At 40.8% G+C, this 23,991-nt stretch overlaps 1 protein-coding gene across 3 annotated transcripts in view; it reads left to right on the plus strand.

The window, feature by feature from the left end:
• The first annotated feature begins 2,670 nt into the window (after nucleotides 1-2,670).
• Nucleotides 2,671-23,991, plus strand: part of cnksr2a (connector enhancer of kinase suppressor of Ras 2a) — a 63,447-nt gene continuing 42,126 nt past the window's right edge. For all 3 annotated transcript variants that reach the window (XM_039790886.1, XM_039790887.1, XM_039790888.1), the window contains exons 1-3: nucleotides 2,671-3,200; nucleotides 20,476-20,639; nucleotides 22,288-22,490. In XM_039790886.1, coding sequence (XP_039646820.1) covers nucleotides 3,137-3,200; nucleotides 20,476-20,639; nucleotides 22,288-22,490 — 431 coding nt within the window. In that variant the 5' untranslated portion in view covers nucleotides 2,671-3,136. The remainder of the gene's footprint in view (nucleotides 3,201-20,475; nucleotides 20,640-22,287; nucleotides 22,491-23,991) is intronic.

The raw sequence follows: 23,991 nt of genomic DNA on the forward strand, positions 1-23,991 counted from the left end.
TTTATGCTGTCTGTGCATACATCCACCTACAGAGGAGATCACACTGCACTGAATCAAATGGAAAGATCTGATTTGATCTTCAGTACTTGTATCTTTTCCCTTTGCTATTTTTGAACTGTGTGTGCAATGCACTGAAATGTAATGTGTGGGTGTGTGAAATGCTTTAAGGGAGAGTAGGTTCTCCTTTAACACACACACACACACACACACACACACACACACATATACACACACATTACAGAGCAAGCAATGAATCTTTAATGATTTGATTAAACTGAATAATGTTCTAATCATACTTTCATTATATTATCACACTGATTGAAATTACAGTGTGTTAACTTATCCCCTCACTGGTAAACATTAATATGTATAAGAATTCATTTAGTGTGGCTATAGGAACAGCTTTATTCACCAATGATACAGGAAACATTACAGTGTTCAGTGCTGGAGTTAAATATACACAGGATACACAGGAAAAGGAAACAACATCTTTGTTTAAGGGAGAATCCTCCAAAATCCCCAGAGTTGACAGTGCAGTGATTTTGTAAATGTTAAAAAAAGGAAGTATGATTAAACTGATGGCGGAAACAGTAAGATTTTGAGTGTTTAGTCAGTGAAAAGATCTCAAAGGGTTTATTCAACTAAATTACAAAAACAATATTCTCTGACTTGACAATGACACTGTTTTTGGAAAAAGATGTTGATGCTGAAAAGCTTGTTTATGGTGGAGGGAAAATCTCAGGTGGAATTAGGTGAACCGGCCCTTTAACAATGTATGCCTACTGTGTGTACAAAAACGGAAATACGGCTTCGTTTTTCCGTTTATTCGTTTTTGATTTGAAACGAAAATCGGAAAAAGATTTGCTAATTACGTTTGTTCGTTTCGTGGTTCAAACGAACAAACAAACTTTTTTCATGCAGGACATTGTAATGTCACAGGAGACGCTGTCATGGCTTATCGGGGAACACCTGCACTTTTTTTGTATTATGACAAGTCAACATGTCAGCTGTCAAAAAAGGCCTGTTGCATTGATTGTATGTTGCAATCGACCGTCAGATTTCTTTTTCTTATGTAACTTGTCTTGAGACACAGGAGAGATGAGAGAGATATTTTCTCTGTAGACAATGTTACGTGACTCACAGTTGGAGCACTTCTACGGCTCAGAGGGACATGAAAGTCTCCCACTTTATTCATTGGAACAAAATGTGCCGAAAGAAGAAAAAAAAGAACTCACAATATTACACATAAACAGCTGCAGTGCACTGACGGCAAAAATATAAAAAATGCAAATGATGGCATCTTGGTAGACTAGAGGTCTCCTATACATGCCATAACTGCAACGTCTCCGGTACAAATCCAGCTGGAGACTTCTTTATGCATGCTACCCACGTTGTTTGCTTACTCTTTCAAATAAAGACAAAATGTTCCCAACATAATCTATGAGTCTACAGCCACACTAGTTGCTTTGTGAGGCTGTCATTTTCAGTGGTCAACTTTTAAAGTACTAGACAAATTACATTTTTGGCTTTAAGATGGCGCTAGCTTGCCCGCCTTCCCACCTCCACCTGCCGCTGAGACCACACCCCCCCTGTCCTCCACAACCTCCACTGGCTCCCAGTCAAATAGAGGATCAACTTCAAAATACTTCTCCTCACATACAAAGCACTTAATAACCTTGCCCCTCCATACCTCTCCGGCGTCCTCACCCGCCACACTGCCGCCCGCCTCCTCAGGTCCGTCGATGCTAACACACTCAAGACCATCAGATCAGGACTAAGCTCCGGACCTGGTGGAGACAGCGCCTTCTCAGCCGCTGCACCCACCCTCTGGAACGCCCTCCCCGACCACATCAAACAGTCAAGCACCCTACCATCCTTCAAACAGGCCCTCAAAACTCACCTCTTCAAACATGACTTTTCCTGTTGACAGACTTTCCCAGTTTTTCCCTCCTTTTCATTGCCCACCTCTCTTGCCTGCCTCTGCTTGTCCATGCACCTATGTGTTTTCTTTTCTTTTGTGTGTTATATAACCTGTCTATGTACCTTGTCTGTTTGTTGTATCTATGTAACCTAAATTATAAAGCGTCTGTGAATGTATTATTATTATTGTTATTATTATTATTATTATTATTAGAAGGAAATGAGAGGATCACTAAAGTTAACGCTTCACGTCTGGGGACTATTGATGTCTGGACTCTTTTCAAGGTACAGCATTGCCCCCAACTGGCCAAAAAAACATCCTATTTTATTATTGTAAGTTTTAAGGAGAAGGTTGAATTGTGTGAAAACAGGCAAACTATCTGCATCTATCTGTAAGAAAGAAAGAAAGAAAGAAAGAAAGAAAGAAAGAAAGAAAGAAATGGTTTGAGGGTACACAGAAATCTGTGGAGATGGAGAGGTTGGCCAATGAATTCTTAATTCCCCCCACACACACACACACACACACACACACACACACACACACACACACACACACACACACACACTTATACAGCCTGATTAAAGATCTTCTGAGAATATTTTTTCCATCATATCTGCATGATTCCATCGCTCCAGAGGGAAATACACTGATATGTGCGCGCGGAGCCACCCACGAGGCGCGTGCACGGTTTAATCATATCTGGAGAGGTACAGAGAGAGAGAGAGAGAGAGAGAGAGAGAGAGATGCTGTCGGGTGTTGTGTCCGGTGTGACTTATCTATCCTACTCTGCTGCTGTCGGTAACGGACCGGCTGCGCACAAACCTACACACACTCCTCTCTATCTTTGTCACACACACTCACTCACACACATAGGCTACACCAGGAGGACCGGACTGGCGCACTGGAAAGAAAAGAGGGAAGAGAGGGAAAGGGACATATGTCAGACCAGATCGAGCAGAGGAATGTACCGGATTCCGCTGCACACACGTCCGGGCTGTCCCGCACTAAGGGCTGCGCTGCGTTAACGGGACACGACACCGCGCTGAGCAAGGGGTGGGAGGACCGAACCGGGATAGTGTGAAAAATAAGTCACCTGGCTGCGGAGGGAGGGGAGGAAGGGAGTGCTGGAGGGGAGCTGTGCCCTGCTGACAGAGCTTTGTTTTGGGTTAACAACACCTCTTGCGCGCAACGGAGAGTCGGCGCAAAGTTTCCTCGATGGCGCTGGTGATGGAGCCGGTTAGTAAATGGAGCACGAGCCAGGTGGTGGACTGGATGAAAGGTAGACTATAGAAACACACACACAAACGCACGCACACACACACACACGCACACACACACACACACACACACACACACACACACACACACACACACACACACACACACACACACACACACACACACACACAAAATCTGAGTGATCATGACTGATGAACAGTAATGCAGGGGAGACAGAGGCTGGCAATATGTTATGCTGCATGGGAGGTGTGTGTGTGTGTGTGTGTGTGTGAGTGTGTGCGCGCGCGCGCGCGCGTGCGCCCATACATCATCCTGGCACCTGATGATCAGTGGGTGATGATGTAATGTTTGAGTGACAGGAGGGAAACCAGCCAAACTTCACTGCTGACAGCAGGGGCAGGTTTAAGAACTTTTGAATGGGGGCTTGGGGGGCTAGACTCAAAGAAGGGGGTGGGTCCTTAGCAATCAAAAACTGGAGGCTGGCATTATAAATAGTTACATGGTTTATTCAGTGTAATAAATGAATGCCAAATAAATAAATTTAAATCTTCTTGTATGAAATCATCTCAATTAATAGTTGCTATTTGTAATAATGGACATGAGACAGCCCCTGGACACAGGCACATAAAAAAAACCCACCCCTCCTATGTAGGAGAAATACCCCCAAACTGAAAGAGACACAAAACACAGCAGTCATTTTATGTCTCTATGAAGTAATTTTGCATCTCTTTCTGGCTGTTTTGTGGTCATTGTATGTCTCTTTGTGATATGGCTGCATTGTAAGTCTTTTGTTGCTGTGACAGCAACGCTGGAATTACTGTAATTTCACCTTGTGAGTCTGTGTGTGTGTGTGCGTGTGCATGTGTGTGCGTGTGGGTGTGAGTGTGTGTGTGCCTGTGCGCATGCGTATGCATATGCATGTGAGAGTGTGTGTGTGTCATGATGACACTGTCATCATGGCAAAATGTGGTCCTGTAAACACCTGCTATAGCAGGAACTACCACTGAGCCGCTTTTGAGTACTTTGCCAGGTGTTTATATGTTGATATGTCAGATTATGTAACTGCGAGTCACAAAACCTTACAGGTGTGTAGTTGAGATAAAAATAAAGGCTGAGTTGGAAAATGGGTGTGGTCCGAGCAAGGGTACCATACACCCCTGGCCTGGTTTGGCGTTGCGGCTGGTGAGATCCCACCACACGATGGTCTCTAGTGTGTGTTTGTGGTTGTTTGCTGTCTCGTTGATTTTTGTCTCTTTGTAATTGTTTTGCACTTTGTGGTCATATCACATCTCTTTGCAGAGTTTTACATCTCTTTGTGACCATTATGCATCTCTTTGTAGCTGTTTGATTTACTTTAAAACAAGAAATGTGACCGGTCACCTCATACAGAGGTTTTGATACTAACAAGCCAGCTAACTACCACCTTCTTACTCTGGTACAAGGGCACCAGGGTGCCACCCCTCTGGCCAGCCAGATTTTTAACATGCAAGGACTAAGAAAGCAGGATTGAGCTCAATTCTCTCATCTTTTTACAACAAGACAATAGTCTTAATGATTTAAATTCATGTAATCTTAAGTGCTGTCAAACTGAGATAAAGGTACTTCGTTGTCACATATACGAAATTCATTCTCTGCATTTAACCCATCCCTCAAGGGAGCAGTGGGCAGCCATTTACAGCACACAGGGACCAGTGCCTTGATCAAGGGCACTGACAAACACCACTCAGAAAGGCTTGGAATGACCTGGATTCAATCCCAGAATCTTGTTGCTGTGAGGCCACTGTGCTAACCATTGGGCCACCATGCTGCTAGATTTGGGAATAAGAAGCAAAAGAAGAAGAAAAACATATAAATTAAAGACCTAAATGAGTATTTATCTGAAAATGTAATTGAGTTTTGTTTACAAGAGTACTTGCGATACCTTGCAGTGATCAGAGTAGAGATTACAGGCATTCATAATTCAAGATGCAGGCTGATTGGGTTTGTTGCCAGGGGCCTGTGTGAACATTGAAAAACTCTTTAAATGCATTAAAAAGAAATGGCTATTGCTGATACATTGTGCTTTCCAGCATCCTCGCTGTAGTGCACCTTCGTTATTCCTATGAATAATGGGCCAATGTAGACAATGTGATGTACTCTGCATTTCTGGCATTTCCCCACCTAGGTACACACAGTTTGATGACATTTTCTAACAATCAAGGACAAAGATGACATTTTCTTCCTCACAAACAAGTTTTAGGCTTGATGTTTTACACCTATCATAGCTTGTTTATGTTTTCATTTATCTCTAACACACAAGTTGTTGCCAACATATTTGTAACATGTTGGTAACAACTAATTTTGGCTCAGCATGCTGTGCCAATATCACCCAGGCCTCCCCAAAAACCATCTGCCAAAAGGAGACCTGCCACAGTAAAAAACAATTCAATAATCAGATTTATTATCTAACCTAATTTAGTTTTAGCTAGGATGCTAACACTGTAAGTAAAAGTTCCATTAAAAAAGTAATATACTATGTCTAGTTTGGCAAAAACAAAAAAAGGGAACTTTGTGAAGGTTATGCATAACTTTTTTCCCCCCTTCAGTTTCCAGCTATTGGTATTTTTTAACTTAAAGCAGTTAACACTTGAGTTTGAAGGAAATGAATGGGATCTGGGGGCATGATAAGGTGCTAAAACAAAATTAGGGACTGTATCATTAAAGTTATACACCACCCAAAATCACAATTTCAAGGATCCAACCACTGATTCTCTACTAAGGTGGTTATAAAAAGTTAGTAGTTTTTGTAGAATGGAGGATTTAGAGCAGTTACAATGGACTTCAATGGTGACAAGTTCGTAAACTTATAATTAACAAACCAGGAATGAAGGTACCTATTTACTAATAAGTTAACTAGCTGTGATGTTCATACTCACAGAGTAATCAGGATCCGGTATTGGAGACTGCACTACTCAGTATGACACGATGTGCCCTGCTATGACATGAACTTCCACGACTACCTTTGAAGTCACTGTTCCATTGTCTTTAGTGTGACTATTATTTGCCACTGTTCATCACACCCCCAACCGGCCCCGTCAGACACCGCCTATCAAGAGTCTGGGTCTGCCGAGGTTTCTTCCTAAAAGGGAGTTTTTCCTCACCACTGTCGCAACAGCCACTGCTAATGCTTGCTCTTGAGGGAATTACTGGAATTGTTGGGGTTTTGGAATTTAAAGAGTGTGGTCTAGACCTACTCTATCTGTAAAGTGTCTCGAGATAACTCTGTTATGATTTGATATTATAAATAAAATTGAATTGAAAATTGAATTGAATTGGTTGTCCAAGAATTAAAAAAATGACACGTTCAGAGAAGTGTTCTTTATTAACACAGATTTGTCAATACTTACTTAAAAATAACATATTCATGTATGTGAAAAGATACTGATACGGAAAATATTATTAAATGCTGTTATTATGTTTTTATTGTTTCTCATAAACTGTTGCGTTTTGTTTTCCTCTTTGGTAAATAAGTCATAAAAGCATATCGTTAATATCACTATACACAATGATGAATTTTGATCACATTCAAAATAATATCAGCATCACCATAAACAATAAGATTATGGAACACAAATTCCTGCTCTTTTAATTTGTCTGTTAATTATTTGTGCGAAGGGCCGTCAGCCTTCATTTGGGCCGATTTGACATGTATAATCGGCGGGGCGGGCACTGCCGGCAGTCGGACTCTAATGACCCATCTGATTGGTAGAGTGCTAACCTGGAAACGGGGAGCGGAATGAGCGTGACTAGAGTCTCTCAAAACTGACGAAAATCTTTTAAACTGACCTTTGTTGATCTGAAATGAAGACAGATTCAGCAACTGCATGGCCTATTTCTCGCTTAAAATGTTTTCAGAGACACGTTTCTATTTTAGTAGAAGAGATCGTATTCTGAACAAGCCGCCATGATAATCTGTCTTTGAATTTCCCGAGAAACCAGACCCACGTGACGCGTTCGTCCAATCAGCTTCCGGTTTTCATTTGTGGGTGACAATACAGATTAGCGCCGCCTGCTGTTATGGAGACGTATTACGTCTTGTCGCTTTGGTGTGTTCCGAGGCACTTTTTTCACCAACTCGGGGAGACTGATCAGTCCAACTGGCTTTTCTGGCCGAGGGTCGGCCATCTGGTCGGTGTGTCTGGCCTTAAGGGTTGAGGGTTTCTGTTGTCACGTTTCCTGTTTTATTTTGTTAACTCTTGCCCTGACTTTTTATTGAGTCCTGTTTCCTTGTTATTTGTTCTGTTACCCTGTACTCATCTTGTATGTTTTGCTTGGTTTACTTCCTGTATTATTTTGTAGTGTTTAATTTCATGTGTCTTGGTTTACCTTTGTTTCCTGTTTGAGTCGGATTTGTAATACGTTTCACCTGTTCGCTCCCTCCCTGCTCGTTTGCCCCTTTATTTAATGTCCTCTGTTCTGTTCAGTCCTTGTCGTGTCATCGTCTGTTGTCGAGTGTTTTAGCTTGTTTTTTATTAAATTGTTTGGACTCTTCTAGTTGCTTTGGATTTATCTTTTCTTTATTTGGATTTCCACTCTTGTTCGGTGTCCTTGCTCGTCATCCACACGTAAGACTAGATTTTCTGTTTAATTAAATGATACACCTGAACCTGCTCGTCGTTGTGTCTTGCATATTGGGTCCAGAAATCCGGTTCCTGCTTTAGCACTCGGCCAGCCGTGACAATTTAAAGTTTGAAATTTTAAACCTTAAAGGGGTGATAGAATGCAAAACCGATTTTACCCTGTCATAGTTGAATAACGACAGTTCGGTGGGTAAATAGGACATACATAGAAGCTCAAAGTCCCACTGACACCCCTTTACTATGAAAATCTCATATTTTGAAACTGCCGCTGAAAACGGGCGAATCCCAACAAAGCTGAGTTGCTTGCGCAAGCATCTCAAAATCCGGAACCTTAAGAGAACAGTCACGCCCCAACATTTACATAGGCTACACAACTGACCTGAGATCAGGTAGTTTTCTGAATCTAGCTAGGTCACGCAGATCTCTGCTATTCCATTACAAAATTCACTTCTGAAACTTTTTTATGCGAGAAATCAACCATATAAAGCTCAAATATGGGCCGCTTTACGAAAATGGATGGCTAATTGTCTTTATTGCAAATTTTCCCCGACTGTGTGTCGGAGTTTAGTGCCGGTGTTGGTGCTGCCTGGGTTGCTACATTGCCGCCCTGACCGCAGTGTCAGCGAGCTTGTTACGCCCGCAATCTTTTACCGCAGCCCGCAGGTTCCAGTTAATCTTATAATGGGTATGTGTGTTGTTTTTTTTAAACAAACAATCGGGAAATAAACGCCTCTTGCTTCCGCAGTCTCATTGATAGAGCCGCGGTGAGATGGAGTCCATCAATGAGCGCTAGCTAGCCTCCTCCTAACTCTGACATTCACAAAAATACATTCAATTGAAATCCGAAATCGGACTAGTGTTAGCTAAGCTTTGTAAGACCTTGAGGAACCTGTAATATTCATGCCGTGACGAAATTCAAACTGTAAATATACTTTAGTTATGCGAAAGTGAGCAAGCTGCGGTATTTCCCCATTGTAATGAATGGGACATATAGCAAGCAGCTGCTCGTCCTATAGAGACGCCTTGCGTTCATAAAAATGCCTTAAAATCAAATCGGACACAACGGTTAGCTTTATAAGACATTGGGGAATGGTGTTATATAAGTGGCGTGACGAAATTCAAACCGTAAATGTATTATTTATAGATATAGTTATGCCGGCAGCTGGCCGCGGAGCCCCGTATGCAGTATCCACAAAGGGTGACTTTGTCCTTGGTATGGAGCCCAGCTGGCTGTCGCTTTCTCGTCAGACTGTGTGGAGCTCCTAAAGTCCGACACGTCTTACCAAATTTGCAATTAGCCATCAATTTTTGTAAAACGGCCCATATTTGAGCTTTATATAGTTGATTTCTCGCTTAAAAAAGTCTCAGAAGTGAATTTGGTAATGAAACATTGCAGTGTCTGGAATATGAGATTCTATCACTTCTCTAATGTATGTGTATTGGGGATTCGCTCAACCAATCAGCGCGCGTCTCTAATGTCTGCGCAGCTCATCTAAATATTCATGACCATACCATATTTGGAAGAAAAGCTCTTGTTACAAATAGGGCCAAAACACAGGGATGCATAAGGGCCAATAAAATATCAACCAGGCCATTTTCAGCTCAACCAATGTTACATACCCCATTAGGAGATCATAAGGAACATTATGAAATACCCTATATAATAATTCTATCACCCCTTTAACTATAGCGCCCCATTAGGCCAGTCGGTGTAATTTTGTAAACACTGCACCAGAATAAATCTTCCCACAGAAGTTGATAAAAAGAACTGGACCAGTGAAGTCCAACATGTTGCCTACTGTATGACACACTTTTTTTACCTTTTAATTTGCCCCTTTGATCTTTAACAGCGCCCTAATCAGGTCAATTAGTGACATTTTTCACATATCGGAACGCAGCGCCAACATGTATCATCACAAAACACAGCCTGGTCCAAAGTCCCACCCTCCACATGAACTGAGAAAAATGACTAATAACAACTAATATTAGAAAGAATTGTTATTCATCATGTCTGTTTATTGCATAAAAAGCAGGTCAGGGATTTTATTGACTCAAATGCTCCAATACTTTTTAAAGATTTATTTACATGATGTTCTTTGTCAGTTTCTCAGAGCCTCATCATTTGATGGGTTATTGGTTGGTCATGTGCATATGGCATGTGTTTTGGTGTACCCCTGTGTGTGTGTGTGTGTGTGTGTGTGTGTGTGTGTGTATGTAGTCAGGGAGTGGGTGGATGGTGAGTTGTTCGTCTCAGACCGTCTGTGCAGAACAGCTGACACACACACGCACACACCAACACACACACACACACACGCGCGCACACACACACACACACACACACTGAACAGAAGGCTCCAACCGGGTACTCGGACATTTGCGCGCCACACACACACACACACACACACACACACACACACACACACACACACACACAAAACACACGTGGCATGCTTTAGAGTAGTTTGGTATTCGGTTCATGCTGGCTCTCTTGGGTGTGTCTGTGGCGACAGAGGGAAACATGATATACTATATTTCTGCATGTGTGTGTAGAGTAACACTGGCGTTTGGGGCCAAAAGGTCTGCACATTGTTGATTTGGCGACAGTGTTGCATTGGCACGTCTGAGCCTAAAACAATATGGGAGTGGTGCACTTCAATAGTAATATGAGAATTTGCTAAGAATGCCAAAGGATTTTTGCCATACCGCCTGTGGAAATGTGCAAATTTTATCTCATTTCCCTTGCATGAATTTGATCGCCAGACTCGAAAATCAGCATTGAAATTGCCGCGACAGCATGTGAGCACATTTTGATGACAAGAGAAAGCTGCCAGAGTGATAGTCACAGGCTCAGGATCAGTAGTGTTTAGGCTTGTGGCCTTGATCTTTTTAGACTTTTTCTTTTCAAGGTGAGACATGCTGATGAGGATTTAGATTACCCTTAAAATATTCGCCAGTTTGCATTAGAGAAGTCATATGTGTGTGTTTCATTTGTGTGTACTGAGCAAACAAATGGTGCGTAGGGGGAATTTTGTTTAAACTCTGGTCACTCAGAGCTCTGGGTTTGGAAATCATTCCTACCAGAGGCCATCAAACTTTTGAACCCATCCCCAGGCTGTTGAGATCCTTCTGGACTCACCATCCATCCATCCATCATGTAAATGTAAGAAAAAGCCTTTCATATTGGAGACAAATCTATGCAATTATACTGTTAAATGTTGTTTCTTTATTTCCATTTCGTCTACATGGATCATGAGCTGGTTAGGATGTTTTGCCTGGGAGGGACCTGTTCGCTTTAGCCTCCATCTTTTAGCATTTTAGCATGTATGGAGCTATACTATTACTTTTTACAGGGTTTTGTTTTAAAACAATTTAGCTCAAAACATTCAAAGTCACCCGGAGAAAGTAAAAAAATGTAATGGACATTTTTCCAGTTGCAAATAACAGATGGGAACAGACATTTACAGGCACCATAATCCTGCTTGACACATATTGGTGTTCTGTTTATCGACTAATACAAATTTCCAAGGAGAAAATCTAAGTCTAAGTGAACACTTTTTTTTGATTTAGCATTGCCTGGAGCATTAGTTTTGCCTCGATTGCCTCCTGCTGACTTATCATGCATGAAGCCAGTGCTTTTTTTGTTTTTAGCTTGCCTAATTAAATTAGGCATTGGAATAAGACGTGACAGATGGCCTTGTAGTTGAGGTCAACGAGAAAAGTAAACAATTACTTACAGTAAACAACAGCATTTACACTAAGCAAGGAAATTAAGACAAAAGCACAAAAAAACTTAGAATTTGTTTGGTTTATTTTCCCCCATGCAAAATCACCCCAATCGACACTGGGATTTAAGCTGACAACCCTCCGGCCATACAGTTACTTCTGATAGCCTACATGCTTCTAACCTTGTGCATTTACAAATCCCAGGAACACACTGAACGCTCATCTACCTTTTTATTGTTATTGAAGCTTCAGAGTGCCTGGAACAGATGACACATAACCTGACAGGGAGGGCCAGATCCTTTAGAGGACTCTTGAACATCCCAAGTCACCGGAAAATCTAGTTTTATTAGACGTGTGTGTGTGTGTGTGTGTGTGTGTGTGTGTGTGTGTGTGTGTGTGTGTGTGTGTGTGTGTGTGTGTGTGTGTGTGTGTGTGTGTGTGTGTGTGCTCGTGAGACAGAGAACGAGAGAGAGAGGGTGTTTGTGGGAGTTTGGCTCGCCTGCTGTTGTGAAAAGTGTGCCTCTGTAGGAGTTAAGTGTGTGAGTCATCTATGAATCACACCTTTTCTGTACCAGTCAAACACATGCGCACATATACTGTACATACACAGATGTGAGTGCATGATTGTATAGATTACACCATTACACAACAAACCCACACAGACATTTACACTGAGCTTGAGATTGTCAATTTATAGAAAAAACGGGAGCAGGTACTTTTTGGCATTTCTACTGAATATACAGTAGAATCGTGATCCCCAACTTTGTTCTCCAGGTGGTACTTCTGCAGTAATAAAAAAAAAATGATAACAAAAAAAAACAAAAAACATATTGAGTCAGCTGTAACACCTAAACAAGCGTCAGAAAGCGAGGAGAGAAGTTGAATAGTTATCTGAAATTAATGGATAAACAGTTGAAATTGTTTGCTAATGCCTGGTGCACACTAGAGGATTTTCAAATCTTAACTGATTTTAAAAACGTGGGAGACCACGACATAATGACAGATTTTTGGGGCCCGAGCGCCGACAGCGGTGAAGGCCCTATTGAAACTGAAGGAATTATTTTCCTGGCAAATGAATCGGCTTTTTGAGGGGCTTAACATACTCAAAAACTCACCACAATTGGTGGTCGCATCAAGCCTGGTGAAAATGTACATATTTTAAGGGTTTCGGGAATAGGCGCACAAAAATGGCTTGCTAGCGCCCCCTACCTGCAGTACGTTTAATGTAGACTAACGAAACTTGGTACACATATGTAGCATGTCAAGACGTACAAAAAAACTCATTGGAGCCATACCCTTAACACAACAGGAAGTCCACCATTTCCACATACAACAAGACGTTAGAGATGAAAAATTATTAAAAGAAAAACTTTTCGTTATAGGGCATGGCCGTGGCGGGGCAGCCATTTTGTGCGTGGCCAAAATGGGCTCAAAGTCATAGCGCCCCCTAGTGGCAACAGGAAGTAGGCCCAAAACTACAGGTGCTATACTTTAACAAACTATTCTGAGAGATTTAATCCGATCAACTTCAAATTTGGTCAGTGTCATCTAAAGACGTAAACGATGAAAAGTTATTGAAAGCAAAACTTTTCATCTAACAGTGTGGGCGTGTGGCCATTTTGAGCATTTATCGATGAACGAAGAAGTTGTTGTAACTTGAGTATACGTTGTTCAATCTGGCCTAAATTTCTCACAATTGACAAGGGTCCAGGCCTGAGGACATATACAGGCCAATATTGACTTTTGGTCATAGTGCCCCCCGCTTGCAACAGGAAATCAGCCTTATATACCAACATCGTCCGATTTACATGAAACTTATAATGTGTGGTCTACATGTGATACTGAGCCGCTTTTTATGGCTTGTGTGAGGTATCATTGAACTCAGCAGAGAGCTCCTTTTTGATTGGTGATGGTTTTGCCCGTCCCCTATGCTGTAGCCACACCCCCTTTCACAGCTAAAGAACTGTATGACATAGAGTCTTTTAGAGTGAGATATCATTGAACTCAGCAGAGAGTTCCCTTTTCATTGGTGATGATTTGCAGTGTTTGAGTGCCGCGCAAATGCACAGTTGTAAGGAGCGGTGTCCGCCAGTAACGGCGTCCACCAGTTACCCCGATGTGTAAGGAGGTGCGAGGGCCCCTTCAACGCTGCTTGCAGTTTTAATTTTATCTGTAATCTTTTGCATGTTTGTGTGCTACTGCGGTTCCCTGTGTGTAACAAGCATAGTGTGTGCGCGCTGTGCATAAGCCTAGGCGCATTTTACTAATTTCCTGTTAAAATAACAATGAAATGCTGCACTAGTGACTTTAGACCAGGTTTTTGTTGGTCAATGGCACGATGACTTCCCGCTGCCTCAAGAGAGCAACACGCCAAGAATTCACCTGAACACACCTCTCTGTAAGCCCAGCAAGCCCATGGGCACAGGTGCATTTGCTACTTAAATGATGTGGGTGCTGGATGGGAAACTGACAACTGCGTCAGTCCTAAATTAGCGAAGACACTTGCGTCGGGCTTTGCGTCGGGCTTTGCTTCGGGCTTTGCTTCGGGCTTTGCGTTGGGCTTTGCGTCAGGCTTTGCGCCGCGCTGCGCCAGGTGCAAGATAGGGCCCCGCATCTGTAAACCCCCTTATATTACATGATCATTTGGGCAGATGATCAGTTCAGACCAGCATCAAATCTAGGAACGCCCCCGCAATGTCGTGAGGGGCGAATCCAATCCATGTTAAAAAGTTAACATTAATAAAAAAAAATGAAAATAGTTAGCTAAAAGTTATTGATAAATGGTTAGCTTAAAGTGATCAATAAACAGTTGACAGTGTTAGCTAAACCGAATTGATAAATGGCTGAAAGTAATGGATAAATGGGTGAAATAAATGGAAATGTTGATGCAGTGCGAGTATTGAGTTCATCTGACAGGGCTGGGGGGGGGTGGGTTATTTGACAAAAAAAGGGTGGGGAACCACTGCAGTAAGAGAGTGAATCTTGTGAAGCAGACATTATGCTGCATGTATATATTAATAACTGTAACGCACAATTTTAGTTTCTGTCTCTGTTTGCGTGGATGTGTGTGCGCTCACTGATGTCGCTCACAATTTGACTCATCAGTATTCAGGGCATTCACGCTCTCCCTCACTGCCAGTGATAAGCGATGCTGATTATCAGTGAACTTTTGCTACACAGTGTTCATTCCCCCTTCTGCTTCTCTGCCTCTCTCAGCTATAGTAGCACTTTGCCTGTGAGAGCCAACATTGTTTTAATCAGCTTCACGTCTATTAGTACCAGCCGCCATTAACAGTCATTAACACACACACTGTGAGAATAAAAAGTGCTCAGGCGCCTTACTTAAGTAGAAATAGCAATACAACAATGTAGAAATAAAAGTGTGTAAATTGCAGTCTGAATTAGCCGATGTACAAGTCTGGAGGTATGAGCAGCAAGATAATACTTATACAGAATAGCCCCTTTCAATTCAATTTTATTTATAGTGTCAAATCATAACAGATGTTATCTCAGAACACTTTACAGATAGAGTAGGTCTAGACCACCCAGTCTGAGGCCCAACAATTCCCCTAAGAACATGCATTTGGTGCGACAGCAGCGAGGAAAAGCTTCCTTTTAACAGGCAGGAACCTCGGACAGAACCTGGCTCCTGGTGGGCACCCATCTGCCTTGACCGGTTGGGGTTGACCTTTTAGAGTGTTATATTATGTTATTAAATTATTTATTATTTACTGTATAATGATTCGTTAACATATAAGCAGAATTTCAATACTGGAGCTGGGTAAGATGGATATTTAATATACTTTTTGGTGATTAAAACTGTAGTCTATATCCTTGACGTTCCACTTCTGGGATTGCTCGCTCATTTAGGTCGGATATCCGTTGGGCTTCCTTTGTGTTGGCATTTTAACCTCCAGTGGATTTATGAGGACTATGGTTAACCTTTTCTCAGATCTCTGCAGGGTAAATCCAGACAGCTAGCTAGACTATCTGTCCAATCTGAGTTTTCTGTTGCACGACTAAAACAACTTTTAAACGTACACATGTTCCACCAAAACAAGTTCCTTCCCGAGCCTATTTTGCAGCGGCACCACAGCTTTTCTCCGGTGCTTAGCACCGACCAAGACGTAGAAACAAGTTGTGAACCAAACACTGACATGTTATCACCTTAAGTTGATATGGCGAACTTACTAATATATACATAATACACTAATGAGATACAGCTTGGTAATAAGTAAGTTTTAAAGATGCTGGTTGGCGGATTTCTGAACTTTAGACAGCGCCAGGCTAGTTCTTTCCACCTACTTACTGTTTTTAAGCTAAGCTACGCTAATCACCTCCTGCCTCTAGCTAAATACTTAATGCACAGAAATGAGAGTCGTGTCAACCTTATAAATTATCGTATGTTTTGGATGTATTGCTGTAAAATAAATGAATTACAATGCAATATTTTACTCTGAAACGTTGTGGAGTAGAAGTATAAAAGTAGACATAAAATAGACATAGGCTACTGTACATATCTTACAAGGTAGGTAGACTATCCTCTCGATTAAAGATTTAACTTTAACTTATTCTCTGAACCTAAAGTTAACTCAAGCGACCTTCACTTGACATGATCGAATCAATGATTAGCAAATCTTTTCATGCTTCTCAGTGGGAAGCTGGGAGCCGAGATATCGCTCATCGACTTGAAGTGTTTTGGGTGGGGGCAGATAGTGGAATCAATAAGTCTAGTTTCCTTCCAAAATGAGATAATGGTGAAAATGACGCATTGTATTCAAAATTGTTCGCTAGCAGACCACAAAAGCTTTGTTTATTTATGTTTATAATAGGTAAAATGTCGTGTTTTTTGAAATTTTGATGGATTTCAGGCTCCGACATCTTTTTTCCTAACTCGATATGTGGCATTTTGAAACTGAACGCTTCATTTAGACTTCAGATGTAGTGGCTGTGGAGGGTGCAGAAAGCGACAAATGGTGTTTGCTCGTCACTGATGAGAGATGGAATGTGTGTGTGTGTGTGTGTGTGTGTGTGTGTGTGTGTGTGTGTGTGTGTGTGTGTACGTGAGAAATAGTTTGCATGCAATTTAGCAGCTGGCTTATGAGTTATTTTTCTTTTCTTCTTTTCCGTCTTCCTTTTTTCTCTCCTCTTCCCATCCTGTTTTTTCCTTTCCCATCTTTGTTAGTGTGGTTATGATAGATGAGTGTATTATAAAGCGGGGACTTGAAGCGGGGGAAATCAATGCTCATTCCTCTGAGTGTGTGTGTGTGTGTGTGTGTGTGTGTGTGTGTGTGTGTGTGTGTGTGTGTGTGTGTGTGTGTGTGTGTGTGTATGTGTATTTGGAGTGTGTGTGTTTGCCAGTTGGCTGTTTGTTAAGAGGTTAGAAGCTGGATACATTCATTGTTTTGGGAGCCAGGGGCTGCAGCTCAGCTGCTCTGTCTTGATCTGCTTTCCTTTGACTCAGCAAACCCTGTCAGGCCAGTCGAACACACACACACACACACACACACACACACACACACACACACATGCACACACACATGCACACACAATAACAAATCACGCACCCACCCACTAACACGCTCACACACTTGCAGATCTAGAGAGACCGTCCCACTCACAACAGAGACGTTACACAATCCTACAGAGAGTAAAATCTTACCTGGGTGGCTGCCTGATTGCCCATCCATTAGTTCTTTTGTTCCAGTCTCTTGACTCTTGTTTCAGGTACAGAGTTTCTTTTAGGTTTTATGGAGAATAAATTTGTGTTGAGCTTTGTTTCCGTTGACCAATAGCAAGCCGTGTTGACAGTGCTGACCTCTGAGGGGACAGAGACCCCGAAATGGAGGAAGCTATCGTAGCTTATTAGCTGTGTTGCACCCTTCACTTTTATTTAACCCTCCTCTGTCAGAGTATTAATAAGTGTTCCACAAAAAAAGGAAATAGTTTGAGACAAGATTCAATGGTACAAGCTATGTGTCCTGTTAACAACCAAGATAAGTTAACAAGCTAATGAGCTTGCCAATTTACTGTTAGCAAGCTTGTTAGCTGAGAGCGCTTTATTTTCCCTCTTGAATAACTCCATCTTGAATAACTTTTTATTGAACAAAATAGTGTGCAACAGTGAATAAAATGCCAGGGGAGCTCCAGGAGCTATTGCTAACCGTTACTTCATCACCAGATTAAAAATTCAGCTGCTAACTTCTGATGCTGGCAGATCAGATAACAGCCACTAACTGTCAAACAATTTTGTCCTTCCAATGTTGTCCTTGGGAACCAGTTCAGAAAACGCTAACATGGATCATTTTTTAATTTTCTGACAAAAAACAAGTTGAGTTGTTTACATTAGTTTGGAGGACTTGTTGCACTCATTGGTTACCATTAATTAGCAGACTCTTGAAGCTTGGTGAAGTTATGTAATCCATCACAGTGTGCCGTACATCAAGTTTGTTTTTGTTACATTGTATTAATGAGGACAGTTTTCAATTACCATGCAATGACAATGTAAGATTGACAACCTTTAATGCAGACTAGATGTTCACTGTGATGGATTACACAACTCAATCTAGTTTCAAGAGTCAACAAGTTGATTTTCATGGTGGGGATAATTTAATTAATACCAATTGATGTCTGCAAATGTACTGTCCAATCTAAATCTGTTCACCATCCATTTGAAAATGCTCAGCAAAAACATGACAAACACACTAGCATGGTCCTCTGAAGGGATGTTGAGAGCTTTGTCATATCATGGGTTGTAAAGCTGTTTGGCGATGATACAAGCACAAATATTGTTGATCATCTTTATCAGTCGCTTCAGCACAGTGGGAGAGTGAAACAGGGGGGTGTCGGTTCCTTCTCTCTCTCTCTCTCTCTCTCTCTCTCTCTCTCTCTCTCTCTCTCTCTCTATCTTCCCCTTATTACATTGTGAAACAGGTCTCAAAGTCACACATTTTCTGCCTTTCTGCCACATAAAACAGAAAAACAAAAGAAGACCTAAATGCCTTTTGTGGCCCTCAGGTGTCTCTCAAAACAAACTGTTTTTTATACTTTTACCTAATCCTATTGTGGTTTGAAACAGGGTTGGGCTGAAATCTACAAAACTGCAAACAAGCTGAAACGTCTCAAAAACACGACACAGCAGCTGTTGTGTTATCTGAAACAAACAGAGCAGCAGTAAAAATGTCTGGCATTTTCCTGAGTAAAAGAAATCTGTCCTCCCTATAGGCTGACTTTGAAGAGGGAAACCGCAGGTAAAAAAAATTGGCAACAAAAGCTGATTATTCTGGAGTACAGCCCAAAATCTATAATTTAAAAGTAGGCATGTGTCCGATTATCGATCAGAGAGTGTTGAAGAAAGTCTCATCTGTGGATGGGTCATGAAGAGTGACAATGTTGTTGGGATTATTCCCCTCCTGTGCTCAGGAAACATACTTTCTATCTACCTTCTGTGTATTCTCATAAATGCCATAAACACAGATATAATTACAGGCAGTATACTAGATAAAAACACCTTGAACCAACAGTGCCGCCACGATGTAACAGTATAATAGTTTCTCAGAAGACTAGTCTGTAAAAGATACTTTCAAAATAAACTTATCGACCTTATTTGACCTGACTTGCTTGTCAACTCTTCCTCTTTTCTGCCACTTCCCTGTTTATTGCAGAATTTGATTCTCAATTTACATTTTTTTAATCAGCAATGGCTCAATTGCTGATTAAAATTTATAGAGGGTGGTCTAGACCTACTCTATCTGTAAAGTGTCTCGAGATAACTCTTGTTATGATTTGATACTATAAATAAAATTGAATTGAATTGAATTGACTACGTGTAATGTAAAAGGGGTTGCTTGTAGTGATTAACACACAGATAATTATCACTTGCCTGCAGTACAGCTCTATGTAGCTTTTCGGCATCTTTTAGCTCATTGTTTTAGTTCTATAACTACTGAACGTTTACTTACTGGTTCAGTCTTATCGCTCTGATAAACCCAATGTACACTACCTGACCAGCACCAAACAGCAGGCAACTTTGGTGACTAGCTGGTGGAAACTTCAGTGGAGCATTTTGCAGCGAGAGCAAGAGTCACATATTTCCATTAGAGTTAAAAGAGAGTGAATATTGGACTTCGTCGCTGGATCCCCCATACGGACCTGCACTACTCCCTTAAAATGCATGTGGGTGTGCCGTGTGTACAAAAAGGGATTAAACTACCAATTTGCCTTGTGTACATTGTGTGGAATGACAAATAATAATATGCCAGAATCATTACTCCAAATAATGATAATGTTGCTCAGTCTTCGCTGGATGTGGGAATAAGCAACTGCTTGCTAACACGTTAGTGCTGAGTCCTCGGCAGCGGCCCGGGGTTGAATTCGACGCGTGGCCCTTTGCTGCATGTCAACCACTCTCTCTCTCTCTCTCTCTCTCTCCCTTTCCTGTCTATCTTCATTATCTAATACAAAAATAAAAAAGCCCAAAAAATAATCCTGCTCCCAGATAGCCCAAAAGCATGTTTATGCAGGTTTAAACTCTTATTTTCTTAAAACACATGCAAAAAGCTGCCTGTTAAGATGATGTCTTTTTCAATGCAGCATTTTCTTGATTCTAAAACAGCAGTCTGACTTTTTCCTATATACTTATTCCTTGAAATTTCTATTTTTCCAACTCTTAAGGATTTTAGGGGTAAATTATAGACAGAATGACTTGTTAAACATTTTCTTTTGCAGTGTATGTTTAATATAGCATAAAACATCATGGCGATATAAAGAAAATGTGGTGTCAACCCAGGATATTTCAGGTTAACTGTGTAGGCTACTAGCTACAACTAACAACAAACACCATGTTTCGTTCTCGGTCCTAAGCAGAAAATGATGTATTAATCTTTGTTGCGGTCGTGATCTTATTTGGGAACAAATCTGAGTGTATTTATTGTGAGTGCCTCTAATAATATGTGTGTGTGTGTGTTTCTTCAGGTCTGGACGACTGCTTGCAGCAGTATGTGTGTGTGTTTGAGCGCGGATGTGTGTGCGGGGAGAGGCTGCTGAGGATTAGCCATGCCGAGCTGGAGGACCTGGGAGTTTCTCGCATCGGACACCAGGAGCTCATTCTGGAGGCTGTCGACTTGCTCTGTGCTTTGGTGAGTGTGTGTGTGTGTGTGTGTGTGTGTGTTTTGTAGTTTCAATGCAGTGCTGAACTCTCATTAGCCCTCTTTACAGCCACAGCTGTAAGAATGAATTCTTGTTCTGCTTGAATGCAGAGTGTGATAGATTGCACAAAGTCAATTCAGTTGTGCTGCATCAAATCCTTGCATTTCCCAATTTTTCACAGTCACAAACTAAGAAAAAAAGTGTTGAAATGGCTCTTTAAAGCTTCTTCAAACTACATTGTAAGACTTGTAAGGTGTTGTGGTAAAAGACACAACTGGAAATAGTTGAGTACCAGTGGTGGAAGAAGTACTCAGATCTTACACTTAAATTAAAGTAGTAATACCACAGTGTAGAAGAGTCTTACAAGTAAAAGTCTTACTACTAAAAGTACAAACATATTAGCATCAACATATTAAAGTAACAAAAGTAAAAGTACTCATTATACAAAATGGCCCATTTCAGAATATATGATATAAGTTTATAATAATAATTGTGTACATCACTTTAATGTTTCAGCTGGTAAAGGTGGAGCTATATCAATTATTTGATATACTGATCGGTAGCTTGTACATTTACCCCTGAGGTTCAGTAAAGTCTTATCTTAACATATAATAATAAATAAGACTTTTTTGTTGATTACATTTTGTATTAAGCAATTAAGTGCAATGTTTCCTTCTGAGATATAGCGGAGTGGAAGTTTAAAGTAGAAGAAAATGTAAAGTTTACAGGTTTATAAGTACCTCATAATTGTACTTAAGCACTTGAGTAAATATACTTAGTTCACTTTCCGTCACTGTTTAGTACAACCTATAAGTTCAAATGTCAACCTGTAATAATAATATGGTCTACAGAGAGATTGGAAGAGAATGGTCGGCTACTGAGGGTGGTTATCACATAGTAAACAAACGTGTCATAACGAGCTTCATTTTTCATATTTCTGAATGTAAGAGTCACTATGGCTTCTACAAGTCAATCAAGTATGTGTTCATTTTGGTTTCCTTTCCTTCTGGCTCACACAAAAACATTTAATTGGTTGAAACAAACTCGTTGACCGTAGGTTGAAAGATGCATTTGTTCAAAAGTCGTTTAAAGAGCTCCAGTGTGTCATCGTTTGAATAATCAACACCAGAATCCCCAGCTGAAAGATAAAGAGGCCTGGATAGGTAAAAGTAAGTATCATATCGTGTTTGAATGTAAGAATGCAACTTGACAAATAGAAAATAATACTTCCCTAAGGACTATTTTAAACAAATAAAGAATAGTGTAGTGTTATTACACTCTGACAAGCCAACAGTGACATGTAAACAAGTGATTTCATTGCATTGTCTTCCTCCTGTGTTCTATTGTTAAGAATTTATGTGTTGCTCAATAATCTGACAAAATTCAGAAAAACCCTGGTTACAAATTGATGGAAACATGAATAACTTTTAAAATAACATCAGTCAGTCAGTGTGATGACCTGTCTACCAAATATGCACTATAAGTCATTAATATGCACCAGACTCCTGAAGAAAAGCCTGTAAACATGTTGACAAATCCGATCCTAATCAGTATTCATGGTGGTTCAGTGTCTGGAGGTTCAGCTAATCTTTGTTTATGTCTCCGTGTGTGTGTGTGTGTGTGTGTGTGTGGGTGTAGAACTCAGGTCTGGAGACGGAGAGCGTCAGAACTCTGGCTCACAAGCTCGGCGCCTCGGCCAAAAACCTGCAGAACTTCATTTCCGGCCGCCGCCGCAGCAGCCAATCAGAGAGCAGGTCCTCGCGGCGGCTCCCCAATGATCTGCTGACCTCCGTTGTCGACCTCATCACCGCCGCCAAGAGCCTGCTGGCCTGGCTGGACAGGTAATGTGTTTACAGGCTCCCTGTCGCTGTTTCAGAGATATACTCCGTTTCTCTTCTACACAGATGTGATGAGTTGCCATTTTTATTATTTTACTTTTCCTATGTCAGCAGGAAAGCTACTTTTCATAGAAGGAATAACAATTAACAGTGACAATTGGATGTGGTTTTCCTGCTGTGACATGTCAGCATGTCTCCCAAGAAAAAGGCCCTGAACACCCACACAGGTGTTTTCAGTTAGTGGTTCATTGAGTTCATTAACAAGTGAAGCCAGATACAAACAAACAGCGTAGCTCCTTTGAAATGAGCTGAATTCATTGTATTAGTGTTAATATTGGATTTTATGTAAATGTAACTGCAGTTTGTTGAAACCTGTGGTTCATTTCACCAAAGTGGGAGACATTTTCACTGTCAGAAATTCCTGACGTCTCTGACTTTGGATTAAAGGTAGAATTAGGAAGTTTATTTTGGTAGCGAGGTAGGTGCGTATTTTTTACGTTTTAAGTTTAGCTTTAGATTAATTATGATCCTTTCACTTATCACAATACGTTTTGTATTTACAAAAAATGGATATTAGAGCTGAAACAATTAGCCAAATAATCAATTAGTAAATCGACAGAAATTCAACTATTGTTATTATTGACTTATTATTTGATATATGTTAAGAAAAGCCTTTATTTATCTTCAAAAGGGGAGATCAGACGTGGCAGCAGCACAAAGGTAGTAATTAGTACAGATAAATAGAGAAAGGTAAAAAAGTAAGATGTACAAAGTATATACAATAAGAATATAAACAGAAACTAAACAAGATCCAATTAAACTAAAAATTACAAGCAAGCAGTGCACAATGATGCACTTAAACTAAAAGTTCAATACGTTAGTAAGTAAGTAATTTGTTTTGTTGCAAAAGAGGCTAAATTAACTGGTTAAATGTGAATATTTTTCCATTTTCTTAGTCTTCTATTATAGTAAACTGAGTTGGTTGAACAAAACACATTCTAACATTTCATAGCCTAAATCAATCATTAATCAAAGTATTAGATAGAATTATCATTAAAATTACACTATTATCAATAACACTAATGTATTTAATACTTCATATGGAAACTAGAGTTATGAAGCTCCCCTCTGTTGAGGTCTGTTGTTCTAGCGCATGCAAAAGTTTTTTTTCAATCTGTAGAACACAAACTCTCCTGCAGCTGTTGGCTGTTGACAGAAATATGTCCATATTTTTTTCCCAAAGGAATAATGTCAGTGTTTTTTCCAACCATGTTTCTCTGTCTCTCCCTCTGCTCTCTTCTCCTCTCTGTCACTTCATTTATCCATGACTCGACACGATCTCCTGCACACGACACACACGTCAGATACAGAACTAAAGGTCTTTGACATCGGCTTCTTGAAATGCCGTGCACCCACATCTGTCCTTAGGCCATCTAGACACACAAAGGAGGGCCACAAGCACACTCAGACCCATCGAAACACCCACACACTTTGTACAAAACAC

Source organism: Perca fluviatilis, chromosome 22 (genome assembly GCF_010015445.1).
Source record: "Perca fluviatilis chromosome 22, GENO_Pfluv_1.0, whole genome shotgun sequence".
In the NCBI taxonomy this organism is placed as follows: Eukaryota; Metazoa; Chordata; class Actinopteri; order Perciformes; family Percidae; genus Perca; species Perca fluviatilis.